Genomic DNA, 15,040 nt, shown 5'->3' on the forward strand with positions numbered 1-15,040 from the left:
AACATGACCAATTCTTGCTTTGAATTCTAGGTTCCATTATGTTCTACTGGATGTATGTCTACTCAACTACTCAACTTTATCAACAACAGCAATTAAGACAATGTTTCAGCAAAAATACCCTGCTTAATTAGACAGTATAGAGAGAGACGAGAAAGAGTGACTGGAGAGATCGGATATGCAACTAGGGAAAACTATGCAAAACAGCTCATAAGGTCCGACTGGTTTTTGGTCAGTGGGTTGCCACACGCACACGTGTGTGTGCTGTGGTATTCTTTCAATCAAATATGCTGTGACCCATCAAATGTCATGACAAACGCATGCAAACCACTAAACACAATTGCTAAAACAAACCTCTCGCGTCTCCATAAGCACTTTATTTACCAATACACCCCCAATACACAGTAATAGACTTCACTTACGACTATTATCAATGGATGTACAAATCAAACATACACTTCATCACAGCAGACAATAGCCTTTGTTAATAGAATTGGAGGATAATCAACTCTGCATTGCGTACTCTCAGGGGAGGCTGTGTGAACGGGCAGATGAACCTTATTGGCTATCGGTCTTATCACCATGGGCCAGCATGGTGCTGGCACATCCATTACCACGGTCCAGAGAGATAAATCACAACCAGCACAACTGTTTTTCCGATGTAAATGTTGACACCCTGGCTTTATTTGTAATGGATCATATCTAACCCCAGCACACACGCACACCAAAGCAGTGCACATTTCAAAACTTGGTTGGAGATGCGCAGTGATGCAAGCGGGCGTGCCCATACACACATACTGTAACACTCACGCGTGCATCCGTGCACACTAACATGCCTACAGACAGACATACACACTCGCAGATCGAAGAGAATAAAAGGAGCCTTCAAGAGTGTCATTAATAAAGCTTTGAGCCCATTTCCTTCACACAAATATTGTCGACTGAGGCGCACACACACACACTCACATGCACGTGCGCGCACACACACACACACACACACACACACACACACACACACACACACACACACACACACGCACACACAGAAGCAGCTAGCTGCTCTCATTTCCCTACTCTGAATCACAGCTCCAGTGCTCCATTAATCAGACTGCTGCCCGTCTCTTGGACTTGGAGGTGTGATTAATCAGGCCTGGAAAAGGGTTAGAAGTATAGCTGCAACGACTGATTGTTTTCTAAGCGATTCTGCTATTGATTACTTTTTCAATTAATCGAGAAGCACTTTTTGAAAAAAATTTATAACAAATTCTAAATTAGCAAAACCAAATGAAGAGAAAATTATGATATTCATTATGTCAACTGGATGGTGCACTTGCTATTCTACGGCAGACAGTTGGACAGCCTCAAGCTTTAATTTTAGAAAGATTTTTCCACATTATTCCACTAAAATAGTACAAATCAATGTAACAATTTTTGTTAAGGTCTGAAGAGAAGACTGATAAGGCAAGAAGAAGCAGCTTACCTTTAGCAGCTCCTTGTTTGCAAAGGCCAGGATGCCCTCGAAGATGACTACATTGGCCCCATACACCGTTTTCTGTCATTAGAGAAGGAAATGGAAGGTCAATGCCTCTAGCTTCAAGGAACTTACCATTTTGTACTTGTTGGCGCCTTGGTGTCCCAGCACAACACATAAGGTCACACAATTTTCTGCAAGGTTCAGGTGCTTCATATTGGTGAAGAGATAAAAAAAGGAGGTGACCAAATATAGACATCTGGGGAACCCCAGTCAACAAAGTATATATGGTTTAAGTGGTTAACGCTCGGTTTTACTATGTGTCAAACCTGCTTCCTGCTACTGTGTTAGTATCAGTAGTGTGCACAACGGCAACAGACAGCCAACAATCATCGTACTGTCCTAGAGCAATAACCAGTAAACAGCAGACAATTATCTTAACTCTAAAATAGTTTTGCAGCACATTTTGTAGTCATGTTCCCACTGGCTTTACTCAATATCTGTCCTCCCACACAACATCCCCCACCCCGGGTCCTCTAGTCATCCTACCAGATGCTGGCGTAGGCACTGAGCAAGCTGCCTTGACCTGCCTCACTGCAGCCATCTGATAACACCCTCTCATACAACAAGCACTCCCAGGAGACTGTGTGTGTGTTACTGTGTGCGTGTGTGTGTGTGTGTGTGTGCGCGTGCGTGTCAGAGGACACTGAATTCTTGCATGACAGCCACAAATACTTTGTTACACCAAGTGCCAAGATGTGATCAGAATACGTAATCATTATACGTGTACGCACTGTAAATATATATATATGTGTGTGTGTGTGTGTGTAATCACTTTGATCTAAAACAATATGGTCCAGAGTATGTCATGATCCCATTACCTCGCACACACCTACTCACTGCTAAAGTCAATGGACTGGTTACTTCTTTATTGATTAGAGAGAGAGAGAGTCAGATTGAGAGAGAGAGAGCGCGAACATGCGAAAGAGAGTGAATGTTCAAGAAAGAGATGAGTTGTTTATTGATTCCTTCATTCCCCCTTAGTTCCTTCCTAACAGAGTGATTTACAGAGGACTTAAGTGTGTGTTTAGTGGGTATGTGGAGTGCAAGTTGTGTGCCTATGAGGTAGTTGTGCGTGCGTACGTGCGTGCGTAGTAAGCCAGAAGCTCAGATAAAAGGTGACCTCTACATTTAGTGTGATGGAAAAGGGGATTATGATGGTCTGCAATTCCTTTTAAAAGTTAGAAACACACACACACGCACACCTTGACAAATTATGTGTGTAGACATACTGAGAATCAGAGAATCAGTTTTATTGTCACATCACAGGTACACTGTGTATCCTCTGACTAGTTGGCTATAGACTCTGTCCAACTACCGTCCTTTGTGCAGCAGCGTGATGTAATTAAACTCAAAGCCAATACAAAACGGGCCGTAAAATTCTTTCTTGGTTAACAAGTCATGTAACGTGTCCCCTGGGAGGTGTCGGTTCCTCCAGCCATTAAATTACATTGCGTGGAGATAGAGGTAGAGAGATAGAGAGAGAGAGGTGACCGGGAGAGCAGTCCTCCTAGTGCAGTGTTCTTGTTGTGTGCAGTCTATACTGCAGAGATATGTCTGCTGTCAGGGAATCAGCCATTGTTGTTGTTGCAGCAGAGGAGCATCACGGGTAATGAATAGGACACATTAAACCATAGTGATTGGTGGATTAGTAGGCGTTGACAACTGGAATTACTTTTATGTTTGGTGTGTGTGTGTGTGTGTGTGTGTGTGTGTGTGTGTGTCTGGATAGACCACACATCAACACTAACTTTGTTAAAACCATACCTGCATCAATACATAAAGCTGTTCACAGCTTTGACCATATGTCGTACATAAACATTGACAATTTTCCGATAAAGTATTTTTTTAGACAGTTGTTTGCATTTAATGTAAAGTTGTTAAAAGTTTATTGAACATACCCGTATAAATTAGTTAATGTTGGCAAAACATAATTGCAGACGGGTGTTTGAATGAAAAAAATAACACATGCACACACACCAAATTTGCTTTAAACACACAGACACTAGCTACATTATTAGTGTACGTGAGGTCTTACCCATTCTTTACGTCTGCAGTGCGAGGTAAAGTCGTATACTGGAACTTTGATGCTCTTGCCTTTCTTTAGCTTCCTCAACACAGTGACCAGGAGCTCAAAGTCAAAGGCATCTGGGTGATCAAAGTTATACTCGTTCTTGGCTGCAAGCTCCTGGTCCTCCTTATTCAATACCTGACACACACACACACACACACACACGTAAGTAAAGGTGAATTTCTCCCAGAGGCTCGACAAACACAAACACAATACAAGCCTTTTTCATGCCATGATCCAGAAATCAACCATTAGAATCTTTATGCCTCAGTTTCAAGTTCTTGAAACATACCATTTATATTTCAGAATAGAAGACGATAAAATAGAAGGTGGAATAGCAAATGTGTAGAATTGTATCTTCATTGTGTAAAATTGAAGAAAGGCAAACACCACAATGTGGTGGTGTGGCGAGTTGGTAAATATGCCAGGTTACGAATTCAGCATGATATGGGACAAGGGACATAATATGTCTCAGTGAAACTCAACCTGCATAAGCTTGTGGTTACAAGTTACAAAAGCTCAGCATCAAATCAGAAAACAGTTTAAAGATCAGGATAACCAAGAATGCACTCAGTTGAGCGCTCCACCAAAGACCTAAAAATCTCTCCTGTTTGCTCATTGGGAAGTTTGGCCTGATGTGCCTGAGGTGGTACTAGCGGCCGGAAAGGTCATGGGGTCACCAAAATCAATAGGTTTCTTCCTCTTCAACATAAATGTGTACAGCACAATGTGTGTTTATATGACTATTTTTATTCTTGATGTTTATATGACTTGGAAATAGCGTGGTGACAGTCTACTTCTCATTTGCAGAGGGATAAATACTTAATACTTAAATAAAAAATATTGTGGTGTAAACCATCCTAGTGCCATGACCATCCCAGACTAAATTTCATTATAAATGTGATAGAATCTTTCGTCTTTCGTTCAGTGTGATAGGATCAATGACCACTGTCTAAGAACCGATCCACAACATCATAGGCTGTGATTTCTTGCCGTGTCATAAATTTGGGGCCATGTTCATGCTGTGTGTTTGGTGTAACGATTGTCAATGTGGGACCTTTAGCCAACAGCTACAAATGCAAAAATGGCCCGAACTTTTCTTGTGTTAAATCATGGGGGAATCAATCACCGTTTGCTAGTTTAGCCTGTGCAGACAGTTTTGGGAAAGATAGCGTGAAATAATCAGCTCCTTTTGGAGAACTGACGCTCCATATTGTCCTCTATTGCCAAATCACATCTGGATGCAAATACAACTCCTTTTCTTTTTAGTTTAGTTTTCTAGAGGTAAAACATTGCCCTGGGATACATTGGCAGACATAGGTTGTAGTTTCATCGCACTGTGTCACTGGTAGACTCAATTCAACTCATACTTATGTAATCATGATTTTACCTTTTACACATCACACAGTGTGACACGTCGTACATGGTCGTACAGTATAAGACGGACAAAATCGTGCAACTTTTACATTCTTCATAAGTTTCATGTTGGCTTTCACTTCAACAGGCATTTCCTGATAGTTCATTCATGCTGCGTTACATACAGTATCTTGAAGAGAAAAGTGGTTTGATAGTTCCGTACAAAATTCAAGTACAGTTCTTTTTTTTTAAATACATTTTTATCCCACAATTTTGTAAAAAAAAAAATTCACCCAGTGCCAATGCTTAAGCTTGTAATCCTGGGCGCTACTCTCCCTCTGCCAGCCTGGGTAGAGCCCCAAACTGAGCTCATGCTTCCTTCAACGCATGAGGAGTGAGCAGGCCACTTCTTATCACCTGACAGGGGGGAGTCTCCCCGATAGGACGTAGCGCATGGAAGGAACACGACGTTATTCCAACCAGTTCCTTTCCCCTCCTCCCCCCTTTCACCAACCCCACCTAGGGTATAGGCACTGATGACACGGAGGAGAGAACATGCCCTCAGTGCCCCCGGCAGGAATCGAGCCCAGGACCTTCTAGGTGTGAGCCGACAGCGCTACCGACTGCGCCACCGTGCCCCCTCAAGTACAGTTCTTAATGCTCTGTGTCTTAATCTCCCAATGCTTAATTTTTTTTGTGTAAAGCACTTTGAATCGCCTTGTTGTTGACATATTCTATACAAATAAATGTCTTGCAGCACAATGTATGGCCAAGCACAATCCATTTAAATCATATTTGATATATGCTGTCTGACAATAACATACCAAAATGCTAGTAATACTGTATTTGTGGGCACATTTGGAAGCATTTGACCATATTTAATACAGTTAATCAGTTGAGAACACCACAAGCATTGAAGCTCTGTATACACAGCGGTGCTGTTAACCTTAATGTTGTGCCAAGTGCAGTGCTGTTCACTCAGGAGAAAAGCAGATTTCATGCCTCACAGGAGCGGGTAAAGAATGTTGCTAGTCAATGGGGACATATTATGTATGCACACAGCATCTTTCGGTTTTGTTTGAAAACTAAACCAACAGCTGGGGGACAACAGACAACAGAACAGAACAGATGAGAACAGAATATACACAAGTAATCAGAAAGTAACATTTTGAATACTTTTACACGATGAAGATTAATGGCCATGATATAAAGGCTGGGGATCTATAAAGGAAATCAAGGCTTTTTTAAGACAACGCTATACTGTCAGGTAGTAGCTTGTCAAGTCAGTGACAACACTGCTGAGTAGCAAACGCCTTTTGTAAGTCCAACCCCTTTAAAAATCACCCATACAAATGCAGATGAATGATATAATTTTCAATTATATAATTTTTTTATTGTTCCTTCAATCAATTTAGTAATTGACCACATAGAGGATAGAGAAGCAGGCTTGTGACCACTGACCAGACTGTTGTCAGTCCAGATCCACAAACCAGCTAGGGAAATCTGGGAGGGAAAATGTAATGATGAATGCTTTCACCTCTGACATTAATTACTGCAGAGGTGACTTTAAGCAAGGCACTTAATTGCCCCAGCTCACAGGTATGAATATGCATACCAGTATGATTGTGAGGCCTAAGAATGGTATCCAAGATCAGTTCATTTCCCTGAGAAAAAGAAAGAAAAAAGGTAACAAAACTGTATTCTCTAACAGAAACAATGACCAAACCCATAGAGACATACGCACAAAATGTTTTTCTCTAATTCAGTGAGCAGAGCACATCGAGTTGCCATTGACTATTTAGTCCCAATGCGTTGTAGAACATAATTGATATGGATCATTTCATTTATATCACTTATTGGCCATGGGCTGCAAGTCGTCTCACAAGAAAATGAAATGAAATTAAATCTGGATTAATCATGAACCGTTAAGGGACTGAGGAAGGAGAAGGGCTGACTTGCATGCTGCATTCATTATTAATGTACACACAACTGTTCTGAAATCAAATGCTAATAGTTATTTGTATAGAACGGTTGTTAAACTGGTTTAATTGAATGCGCTACAAAGGGGGATATTTTTGAAATGATGTGATAAATATTATTGTAACTCCCCTAAACTAATGATACTATTTGATTATAACAAGTCAGCCATGTCTGTAAAAGCCTGCGTATAGGCTACAACTTTTGTACAAAATGGTAAAGGCATCAGCTGATATTGATGGGAAATACACTCATATCAGTCTAAAAAAATTATGTGCATGCTTTCCTAGGATAGCATGTTTGGAGCATGTCTTTCCCTAAGAGGACTGACCGTGGGTAGCTACTGGGACGTAAGTCGGGGCTTGATCAACCCCGGCTGGGTCACCTGGGCGAGGGTGTATGTTGTTGCGAGACCCGAAACACCCGTCGACCCCAGGCTACAACACTGATGATACGTCCCAGGTGGATCCATGTGATGTTTTTCTTTATTATCCTAGATGAATAATTTGGCAGCAGGTGCATGCTACAGAAGGAGCAGCATCCATATCAGCTTTGATATTGAACGGTCTAACAATCCATGTCATTCTGGCTGTTTGGAGCCACTGCCATAAGCCAATTAATTACCCATCTATCCAACCGTTTCTCGCCCTCTCCTGTGGACCTCTACTGGTGCAGTTGTGGAAAATATAAATCCACAGAACGCCCATTCATAGGCACTGTAAATATGTCATGAACCCAGTTAAAGGCATGATGATGTCACGGTGTTGTCTACCTTGTAGAATGAATCCATGGACAGCAGCACCACCCAGGGAACGTCCAAGGCTTCTATGATCTTATTGGCTACGGTGGTTTTTCCAGAGGCACTGCCACCACACAAACCTATGGGGAGGAGGCAGGAAGAGAGGAGAGGGCCACGGCATCACACACGCATTCTGTCACAATTCACATTAGCCACTTAAAACCCAGCATACGTATTGTGGGGAAGGCTTTTGCAGAAAATTGCAGATCGACAAGCTCACTGTGAGCGTACTGACGACACATGTGAGCATACTGACGACACATACTGTTAAGACAGGTTCATATCCAGTGCACCAAGTTCAGCTCTCTTATATTTCAATTCAATTGAAAAACAGGATACCTTTCCCTGTGTGTGTGTGTGTGTGTGTGTGTGTGTGTGTGTGTGTGTGTGTGTGTGTGTGTGTGTGTGTGTGTGTGTGTGTGTGCGTGCACGCGTGTAACAGAAATAGCCTGTGGGACTTCTTCTGAGCTGAACACCTAGTAAAGTGCTGGAATGAGGTAGTTTTTTCAGATAAAACTGCTGACTGCACACAGCCAGTATACTTCGGCCACTGAGGCCGACACAAAATGTCCCAGACACGATTATGGGGAAAGTGATAAAACTGCAAAACACCCGATTTCAACAAATGGTTATCACTGACAGCTAGGGGGGCGGCACAATTAATAAAAAAATTCAAAAACGTAATCACAATCCTGACTGAAGCAATCTCTTTTTTAATGAAAGCTGAACAAAGGTTTCCGTTTCTGTGGATAATTGGAGCCCATAAATCAAGTTACATTCAGGAGGAAATTGTTCATTTGTGAATAACTTTGAGCACGAGGAAATAAATTACATCGTATAGCAGGTCACATCACAGTTGCAAAATTTGGTGAAAATGTTGTAACAAGACGTTTTTTGCAGATCTGCTTAACTCTGAACTCGGAATTAGTCAATAGGGCTTGTAAATTGCAGTATTAAGACAATCTCAAAGTCTGTATCCTATCTGTATTGTTCCATTATTAATTCCACAGTGATGAGAATTGTCACTGTGGCACACTTACACACTACAATGAAACCTGCCCATTGACACCAGTGGCTACGGGTGATAAAACAGCATTTTCTATTAGCAATGAAATCTGATTCTGCACTGAGAAAAGGCAAAACACATGACCACAGACCATTAACCCTTGTTCTGTTCCGTTCTCTTCACCCTTCTCATGTGCAGTTAACTGTCCATCTACTCCTTCCTCTTATGATCTCATGTCTTTTAATCCAGGGGTTCCCAAACTTTTCCATGACAAGGACCCTAAATAGCAGAGGTGTAACGATACAGTAACTGCATCGATTTCAATTTCAACGATCCAACTATATCGATATGCAAACAGCAAAATATCGTATTGTTTGACTTTGTATCCTATCGAATAGTTTTGCAATGCAAATAATCGATTGTATCGATACTAAATAGTGCGTTGTATTAGCAATTTTAAGAAGAAAAAAGAGAAAGAAGGGTTTAATTACTTTTACATTACATATCGCTACAATCGTATCGCCATGAATTAACCAATATCGTCCTTGTATCGTGTCGTCAACCATGTATCGTGATGCGCATCGCATCGCTGTTAAAATGTATCGTTACACCCCTACTAAATAGCCATAGCCTGTGGCTGCGAGTCAACCTCTTTTATATTGTGAAATGGCTTTAAAAAAAAGCTCATGACATGTCGCAATGCGATATACGTCATGAGCCCCCCTGGAAATGCGACGCAGCCTCCACTTTGAAAACCACTGTCTTTCAATCCCTCTTCCCCTCCACCCTAATCTGCTGCTTGCTCTCCACTCCCTTTGCCTTCAATTGACCTTTGATGCAGGTTGATTATACCGCATGAACGCACTCTCTCCTATTCCCCCCCCCACACACACACACACACACACACACACACACACACACACACACACACACACACACAGGCCTTTTCTTTATACGAGAACCACATCTAGCGGAGCACAGCCGAGTGTGAAATTGTAACCAGCGCCACCCAATGACGATAACTGATTGCCAGCTAAAGATAACGACCGGTCGGCTTCCATTCATGATGCGTGCAAGTGCATGCACGAACACATCCCTGCACACACAAACACACGCTAATCGGATGGCGCTAATCGATACACGCATTAAAAGCGCACATTTATCAATTCTCTTTTACTTTTTGTGCATGTGCATCTTGCACAGACTCACTCCGTCAGACAATGGTCTAGTCCCATAGCAGATACTGGGCCAGACAGATGATGATGGCGACTCATTCTAAAATAAGCCTGTACTGAACCCATTGTATCAGAAACACTGAAAACTCCTGACGGTGTACACAATTTGCAACATAGTCTACACCCTTAGTTTAGACCAGGGTTGTCAAACTGGCGGCCCGCGGGCATTTTGCGGCCCGCGGAAAGGTCCATGGCGGCCCGCGAAATTTTTTTTCAGGCTCCAGGTGGCGCTGTGGCAGAAAACGGTGGCGCGGCGCTGTCAGACATAGGATAGGCTCCTGTCTTCTGTATTACTTTCTGTTTAAAGAGACTGACGTGCTCTTATTATAAAATGGGGGGGCGACATAGAGTCCAAGCTGCTGTGAGGACACTCCCCCCTCCCCCACTCGCTGCAGCCTAGCTGATGGCCCGCTGTAGAGAAGCTCTTCCCAGCTGTGGAATGTTCTGGCTGATTGGCTCGTTAACAGTCTATTCAACTACTAGTCGAGTAGTAATGGCTATACTCTTTGATCCTCACACAGGAGTCAGCCTAGCACAGACGTGAATTCTGTGTGTGTGTGTGTGTGTCTGTCTGTCTGTCTGTCTGTCTGTCTGTCTGTCTGACACACACACAAAATAACTGGTCCCTGACATTGACAAGTTGGTTAAAGTAAAGAGATGTCAGGTGTCTGGAAGCAGCAAGTGATTTATTTCATGCTGGCTACACCATGTAAATTTGCCATTTTGGGTATTTTTGAAAATATAATAATGGTAATAGGTAGATAGAAGCATTAATCATATATGTGTTAAAGACGTACAAATGTATCAAAGCTGCTTCTTTTATTTCTCAGGAGCTTGCCCAGTGAAATCCTCAGTGTTAATTGAGCGTATTTAAACCATTAAATCCGGGAAAGCATCTGTGTCATTTTAAGATTTATTTGGCTATTCAAAAATAGCAGATATTAAAAAAAACTTTTTGTGCAAGTCTTTACAAATGTCTTTTAAATCCTAACAGTTTTCTGAAACACTTATGTTGCTATAATATGTGGTTCTCTAACTTTTTTATGGCAAAATTATATATATATATATATATATATATATAATCTAAAATGACACAGTATGCGTTCCCGGATTGAATGCTCCTTACAAATTGCATTTTGTTTTTAATGTCAATAATTAAAGTAGCTATTCTTCTTCATAATAACATGTTTTTAAAGGTGATATACTGTAGTTAGTAGCAGTGACTGAGACAACAGACTGAAAAACAATGCTGTATAACTGAATGCGCGTGAGCGCACATGCGCGTCCGCAACTGGTTTCTGCCCACATCAGTCACCATTTGACCAATGTGGCCCGGACCCCAAAATGAGTTTGACACCCCTGGTTTAGACCAACATTAGGGGTTGGCAGTGACAGGAACTATGGGTGGGGAGAATTGCCTACTGAAATGAATGCAACATAGTATGACTTCAAGAAAAGATCAAAAACAGTGGTTCACAATTTGCAACTAGCAATGATGCCATCATGTAGGGCTTAGACACATTCTGGTATGAGACCGGGTGGAAAAGTACATCTTGTCTAGAAACATGTAATCTCATGTTATGACGACAAGCTATGAACTATCCTTTCCTGAGCCAGGCTAAAACCACAAGACAAGTGTCTCCAAAAACAAGAAACACACAAATCATATTGTGTGTCTGAGTGTGCGTGTGTGTGTGTCCTAAATTACTAAAATGTTTACATTCTTGGATTAGTGGGTGTTACTTTGTCGGGATACATCGGGTTTAAAGTTCACTCACCAATGACAAAGGCCTCTTTGAAAGTGGTCCCAGTGACATTGTACCAAGGCGGTCTGCCGGCGGTGTAGATGGTCCTCTTATTGGTCCTCAGCAGCGGCGGTTCTGTCTTGGATTGACTTGTGGTCCGTTTCCGTGGTGACAGCGAGGGCGTCAACGGACAGCGGGGAACATGTTTCGAGAGGCCATCCAGTGAATCGTCTCCACTCCCACTGACCAAGGCAGAAACAGACAGAACTTATACGGTCAAATCGTGCATGTTTATTCCAAATGTTCCAGTTTGCTTTATTTAGTAGCATCAGTGGATAATATTCATCTAATTCTACAGAATGTATATTAAATGAGTAGAGAGAGAGTGGCGGGAAACAGAAGCTATAGAGAGGATGGCTTGAAACACAAACATAGGTCATAAGCTAAACTCTCTAGAATGTAGATAGAAAATCCAGGTGTAAGAATGAAAAGTGTAAGATAACTAACCACTTAAGCCCTATGTATTTAGTCTGATCTGAAATATCTGATCTACAATCTCACAACACGTTGCGGCGCATTATGAGCTTGTGGATCGGCTATTTTGCCAGTTCTGAAAGGTTTTTAAAATCTTTGAAAAATATTTTAACATTTTAGACAAAATGGATTGAAGTGGTCGAATGATGAAAGCGTTTAATGGGCTTGTTAATTTACGAGTCACCATCAGAAATGCCATGTAAGCTCACACCTGCCCCCGTGCTGCTGGTGCAAGAGAGGCAGTTCAACCCTACTGTCACTCACTCATTGTGCTGCAGAGAGAAGGGAGGGGGAATCTGTACGCTCCAATAGACCCTCTCTGACCACATCTCTCCACAGTGACGGCCACAGCCTACTGTCTGTGTGGATGAGGGGGAGGGAGGGGGAGCTTGCCAGCCCTCCCCAGGAAAACCACACAGCTGCCTCAGACACAGCATGGCACAGGATGGGGGCAGGTACTCGCCTGAGTAAGGCTATCATCACTTGGGAGTTAAAATGTTGTGTATATGTAGATATCATAGACCTTTTTTCTTTGACATACTTATTTTCGGTTTCTCTCCTTGCTCTCCCCCTTTTCTGTAAACAATGAACGATGGAGCTTGTACAAACACTCATTTATTTCGCCCACTTCTTTACACCTGTGTAAAACCTGTGATTCTCTGATTCTCAAACCTATCAGTTGACAAGTGGGAAGTGTTGCATTGACTGCATTCACAATGAACGTTAATTTGTATGACTGTCGTTCCCGACAACTAGAATGAAATTCAAGAAATTTAGGAAAATGTGTTAATATTGCATCACAATCATTGTAATCACATTTTATACTTATACGATCAAAAATAGCAGATATACAAGCTCCTATTCGCTATGAGCTTGTAGATCTGCTATTTTAAAAAAATATATATATATATATATTTCTAAAGCATTCTTAACTCAAATATTTGCTTCTGGGGTCCTTGACTTGACACAGTTTGAGAACCAGTGGGTTAGATAACACAAACCGACACCTGATCCCTCTGTGTCGTGTCCTCATCCTCAACGCCACGTCTGGTTTAGCCCTGAAACATGACTGTCATACCATGACAGTCATGGTGCCGAGTCCCCCTGGTCTAAAGTTGTGTTCGATTTTTTCACATTGCCATCTCTCACATAAACATAAACGTTCAGATTTCAAATATAAAGTGCTTACCACCGAGCCACGGATGTTACAAGGCGATGCGGACCGCGATGAGTACCCGTATCTCCCGTATTGTTCAATAAAAAGCATTTTAATCCCATCGCCGGCCATTTTCTTTTTTTGTTATTTTTTGTTTTGTAATGTATCAGAGTGCAATACACCTCCCAACCATTAGTGTCGCATGGTTGAAAGTATCGGAGACAATTTGGAGAAAATGGCCGGCGATGGGATTAAAATGCTTTGTATTGAACAATACGGGAGATACGGGTACTCATCGCGGTCCGCATCGCCTTGTAACATCCGTGGCTCGGTGGTAAGCACTTTATATTTGAAATCTGAACGTTTATGTTTATGTGAGAGATGGCAATGTGAAAAAATCGAACATAACTTTAGACCAGGGGGACTCGGCACCATGACGCTTGTATACAAGCGTCATGTGAACCATGGCTACGTCTGGTTATGCATCAGCGAATACGCAGAATGCTTGTGTAGCCAATAGCCATGAGACCGGTATGGCTGGTATGTTAGTCATATAAACAAACAGTACACCTTCCATATTGGACTAGTCTAGAACGTTATGTCTGTGGACACACACAGCAGCTCCGTTGAACAATTGATTATCATTGTTGTGTCAGTGAGATGATATTCCCCCTGTTTTCTTGCTATGCATCAGTTAGCTTTTGTTCTGACTCAAGCTTAATTTATCTAGCTTGCCGAAAAGCACAAATATAAGAACTTCAGTGAACATTAGTCCTTGTCAGCAAGCGGCATATTACTATTATAATAAGATACATGCATGCGACCCAAGCTTAGAATGATTTGAGTGGGTTAGTTGTTAGGCTAACTTAGCCAGCAAGCTAATATTAGCCGTTTCTTCTGTTTAATAAGAACAATAATGCGTGCGTTTGTTTGTTTTTCGCTTTACTCCAGACAGCCCTCATTTCACTGACCTGCTGTCAGATCTGGACAGAGATCTGTCCTCTTCCTCTTCCAGGCCTTCTTTGGTTGTTGTCTGCTGCTCCTGCTTGTCTTCTGCTTGGCTCGTTGTCATAGAAGCCATGTTTCCATCTGACACACTGAGAGGAGACCTAACTCTAGGTGGCCGACGGCGCGTAAACCTACCTACCACATGGGACGCAGCGTGATGACGTTCCTCTTTGTGTATAAATTGTGCATTGGGACACTGACTGCACACATTAGGGGGCTAATGTTGACAGCTATGGTTGACAGTAACAACTCAAGGCATAATAATTATGATTATTAGGGCCCTAGCACAGCACCAGTGCGAAACCCCATTGAAATTGCAACGTTTGTAATTTATAGGCACAAATTAATCGCGTTTTTGAGGGCCTCAAAAAGTTGTGCAACTTTGCACAAACATCACACCTGCTGAAAAAGTACTTTAATAGTCTAAAAATGGGCGTGGTCTAATGGCTCAATAGCGCCCCCTACAAAATGTCAACGTTGAAGCCCCACAATATGGTTTCACCTATTTGAAAATTGGTATGCACCTGTATCATGTCCCGATCATAGAGGTATAATATAACTAGAGGGCGGATTGCCCCGCCCCCAGCTATCATTTCAATGAATGTGCTCAGTGGCGTTTTGAAGC

The 15,040-nt window shown here is 42.0% G+C and overlaps 1 protein-coding gene across 1 annotated transcript in view; it reads right to left on the reverse strand.

Moving 5' to 3' along the window:
- Positions 1-14,525, reverse strand: part of LOC308103129 (uridine-cytidine kinase-like 1) — a 36,585-nt gene extending 22,060 nt beyond the window's left edge. Inside the window, exons 1-5 of the mRNA XM_080452983.1 lie at positions 14,379-14,525; positions 11,751-11,959; positions 7,705-7,811; positions 3,567-3,737; positions 1,478-1,549 (exon numbers count right to left, since the gene is read on the reverse strand). Coding sequence (XP_080309109.1) covers positions 1,478-1,549; positions 3,567-3,737; positions 7,705-7,811; positions 11,751-11,959; positions 14,379-14,488 — 669 coding nt within the window. The 5' untranslated portion in view covers positions 14,489-14,525. The remainder of the gene's footprint in view (positions 1-1,477; positions 1,550-3,566; positions 3,738-7,704; positions 7,812-11,750; positions 11,960-14,378) is intronic.
- Positions 14,526-15,040: the final 515 nt, after the last annotated feature.

The sequence above is a fragment of the Gymnoscopelus braueri genome (assembly GCF_963280865.1).
Source record: "Gymnoscopelus braueri genome assembly, chromosome: 16".
Lineage (NCBI taxonomy): Eukaryota > Metazoa > Chordata > Actinopteri > Myctophiformes > Myctophidae > Gymnoscopelus > Gymnoscopelus braueri.